The sequence below is a fragment of the Aplysia californica genome, unplaced genomic scaffold (genome assembly GCF_000002075.1).
Source record: "Aplysia californica isolate F4 #8 unplaced genomic scaffold, AplCal3.0 scaffold01205, whole genome shotgun sequence".
Classification (NCBI taxonomy): domain Eukaryota; kingdom Metazoa; phylum Mollusca; class Gastropoda; order Aplysiida; family Aplysiidae; genus Aplysia; species Aplysia californica.
Window position 1 is genome coordinate 129,229 of NW_004798475.1, and position 4,272 is coordinate 133,500.

A 4,272-nucleotide genomic window follows, 5' to 3' on the forward strand; every position below is an offset into this window, starting at 1 on the left:
TGTGCGTGTGTGTGTGTGTGTGTGTGTGTGTTTGCTCACGCGCACGTGCGAGCGTCTGTGTGTATATTGTGTGTGCGTGATGAAACACCAAACCAATGTGCCAGGATCTGGACAACAAAGATGTGGTCGCTTTTAATGACAGTCGGGTTAACCCAGATTTCGGTGGTTACCAGAAATCTTGACCTACACCAAAAGTGGGCACTACCCTACCTATAGGAGAAGTTTGGTTTCATTATTGAGTAGGCTTATATTTGTTTGGTTATAAAGAAAACTCTCTATGTCTTTTGCAGAAACTGAACAAGGGTCTCAAAACTTTACCTTCGATTTTGTCAAAACAGCATTTTTCGGGATAGCCCCCTTGTGCTTTAAATTTAAAGCGATCATGTATCCTATCTTGCTCTGTTCTCGTACACAGAGAAGGCGACACGGTGATCCCTCACCACGGCTCCATGGAGCACTCCCACCCTGACCTCTGCGGCTTCTGCTGGTGCCAGAACGGAGACAAGGCTTGCCACCACTACGACTGTCTCGGCCCAATACCCTGAAGACTGGAAAACCAAACTCTGCTGTCTAATGACAAAGATCGTACATAGCAAGATTGTTCACTCAGCCAAAATGTGAGCGCGGAAGTCTGTAGGCCCTACATTGTTTCAGATGGCGCTGCGTCTTTGTTTTGAAGCTCTCTTTCGTTTCTCCAGAAGAAAAACAGGAATAGCAGTTTGTTAGTTTCACGTTTTGTTGTTTTTCACACAAGTAAGTAGGTTAACTCTATTCCTAAAGTCCGCGCTTTTTCGAAGAGGGCGCCACCGAATTTTTAGACAACTTTTTTGATATGCTCAAAGAGAGAAGTGAACAATCTTGTTTTACACGATCTTTGCTTATAACAAAAACGTATATGATGCAAAATTAGGTCAATCAGTGTTTTATACAGGGCAGAAACCCCTTTTCCTGGCGTGTCTTTCTATCTTGGTTTTATGACTGTACAATTAAAATTAAGACAGTTTTGGGGCTTTCTGTTGAAAATATGCCTTGTGGCCTAATTACACACCGATATTGTTATGACAAAAGAAGTTTTAGTCAATTACCACATAACTATTTACTGTATACCTCAGCAAATCAGACAAAACTTAAATATCTACATCGGCCAATGAATATTGACATAAAATAATCAGATTGACCAACTGTTTGGCTGATTTGAAGCAAACACACAGACCTAGTTCGTTTTTTTTGTTGTCTCTCTTGTGAAATTTCCTTTTTGGCATAAACGATTTTTCTGTCATTAGACGGTTGAACTAACGGGACATTTTAATCTTTGACCTGACATCTCTTTTTTGTCCTCGTTTCCTTTGAAGGAAAAGAAGTACGAGTCCTGCTTGTTTAGAAAATTAATCAGATGAATACATTTTCCTTTCTGAAACCTGCGTATTTCCTTTTGTGTGATTTTGGTGTACATTTACGTAACCTTGTGGTTTGAATGTCTATCTATGTGTGTATTTACCTGTGTGTGCATGTATATGTGTGTGTATGTTTGTGTGTGTTTGTGTTTGTGTTTGTGTTTGTGTGTGTGTGTGTGTGTGTGTGTGTGTGTGTGTGTGTGTGTGTGTGTGTGCGTATGTGTAGGCTACATGTATCGGATGAGCATGTCGCAGAGATGAGCTGTTACAATATTGTTGACGCACTGAAAACAAAGAAGAGCTGCCTGGTGCGAAATCCTTTCACAGGGCTCCAGCGACATCACTGATCCGCCACCCGTGCAAAATTCAAAATTTCCTAGGCTACCCACTAAGAATGTTTAATGTGTCCCGCACGCTCGATCATATGACCTTATGCATTTGAGAGCGCCGAAAAAAAAGCTACCAAAAAAAAAAAGAAAAAGAAAAAGGAACTGATCCTAGGACCAGCAGTATAGTATAAGTAACACTTTCATTACGCTTGTCAGCCTTTGTAAGACATGCCATTTATTTGTTAAGACTTTTGCGGCCACTCGCAGTAATAATGCGACGGTGAAAATTATCATTTCCGGTCACAGGGCACAGCTCTGCGCTAGGCCTGAGAAGTCCGTTACAGTACAGTCACTCTCCTGGCTGGGTGACCAGATGTGGTATTTTGTACTGCTGGCTGTGTGACTGCACAAGTGGTAAGGGCTTACATGTTTTGTAGAAAACAGGTTGGGTTTTTTTAATTAAACATGATCAAATATTTCATGAAAATTGATTCTAAATCTGGACGCTCCAAGAAAAAAATACAATGAGGAAAGAGACATTTGTATGCGATTTTGACTTTTTTGTGTGTCACGGCATGGTGGACTCAGGCGCTCGTCAATTTTTGGGCATGTAGGTCTAGATTTGTTGGTATCATCTTATAAAACGTGTTCATTTGTTGTTGTTGTTGTTGTTTGTTTGTTTTAATGAAAGAATATCCATCTGTCTTTAAAAGAAGTGGAGATATTTGCGATTGAGGTAGGTGGGGGTTGCCTGGTGTCAGAGGTAACATTAGCGAGAAAATGGCCGTCAAGGTTTGGTGAGTTCTAAACCTTGAGTGTTCATGGGAACTGCACATTAACATTTTTTATTCTTTTCATAAACTTTGCTCTGTAAAATCAACAGAGAAATTGGTTTTTAGATAAACGAACATGGTGTTGAGCAGGACCCAAAAAAAATGAAAACAACCAATGACAATATTTGACAAACAGGCAGAAAAGAATGTCTCTTTCTTTTAGATCAAGTTCCTAATTTAGACGAGCTCCTGATTCAGCCACGTAAATAGTAAACATTGCCAAAAGGGCGAGAAAAAAAACTGTTTCCTCTAGTTCACCATTCAGACGAGCGCCTGATCTAACCACGGAGCCACACATACATTTTTTAATCAGCTTTTTATCTTTCCACGGGTCTCCCGTAGACCGAGTAGAAATAGTCCACTATGGCACTGATCACGTCCAGCTCAAAGTTCACAATGGCTTTGACGGTATGCACGAAGACAGACATTAGGCTCTGGCCAAAGTCCGCCACCGCTCCCGCCAACTCCAGGGGGATCTCCCCGACCTTGTCCGACATCTGGGCTGGACCAGAGAGAGAGAGGGGGGGGGGGGAGGGGGTCTTGTTGTGTGGCTCTGGGCTAACTGTCAGTTGGTCTTCTGTGGAGAGAAATAATAATAATAAATAATGATGATAATAATAATAATTTTTAAGGGGGGGGGGGGGGGGCTACACCTGAAGACTATCTCGCTTATTACTGGACCGAAATTTACCAAATATTTCACACATATAACAAGCATAGTAAGGAGTCTTAAAAACCGCTATCAAATTTTAGAAAAAATTTCTTTTCCAAGGCTACGGCGGCCATATTGGATTTTGTTGACATGTCTTACGTAATGAATACCGCACTTACTGTTCATGGAAATTGATTTTTTTTTTGCGTGCGTATTAAAAAACATTAGATCTCAAAATTTGACTGTTGTTGTTTTTTCCTAAACGAATTTTAAAAAAATTTTATGAATTTTTTTCTGAGGTACCATTCAAGTTTGCAAAAAAATCCGTGAAAATTCACACTCAAGACACCACCAACAAAAAAACTATTCCAAATATCCAAAATTTAAAAGACAGATTTTTAGTATTTTATCTTTTCATCATTCTTTGAAAAATTCACGAAGATTGGAAGAAAAATGGTGGAGTTATTCAAAAAAAGTATAGAGAAAAGACGCGTTTTGAGAAAACGGCCGGTAAAGAAAAATAAAATATTGTCTTTATGAGGAAATGGTGGTGATAAACATACCCGGCATGGGAAAAAATACGGTTTTGGGGGGTTCTTATGCGATGAAATAGTTATAGGAGAGGCTGAGATAGGCTAAAAATGCCTACAACTCAAATTCCATAATTTTGAGCCGAATCGGGGCTTTAGGGGTGTGCCCCCCCCCCCCTTTTAAAGATAGCATATGTATAGCGCATACCCCCTGTCGACAGCAATCTCTATGCACTTTACACTATATTACTACCCCAGCAGACCATAGAACACTCCGAAACATTCTCAGCTTCCCGGGAAGCATACAGTGCAAGCAGCTGGTTAAGGCGCTCAAACACTAACAAACTAACAAGATCTTTCGCTGTCTATAGCCGGGTACCCATTCCCACCTGGGTGAAGTGGGGAAAATTCCTGTAAAGTACAACAATATCGTGTAAAGCGCATAGAGGTTGATGCAGAACGGGATTATACGCTATACAAATGCTATTCATTATTTATTATTATTATCATTATTATCAATATTATTATTATCAT

At 40.1% G+C, this 4,272-nt stretch overlaps 1 protein-coding gene across 1 annotated transcript; it reads left to right on the forward strand.

Moving 5' to 3' along the window:
* Positions 1–415: 415 nt before the first annotated feature.
* On the forward strand, positions 416–1,421 carry LOC106013742 (WAP four-disulfide core domain protein 18; the record flags this gene model as incomplete). The annotated part of the gene is given in 1 exon segment (XM_013090292.2): positions 416–1,421. A coding segment is annotated over 1 exon segment (130 nt), but the record flags the coding sequence as incomplete, so codon positions are not given.
* Between the last annotated feature and the right edge of the window lie 2,851 nt (positions 1,422–4,272).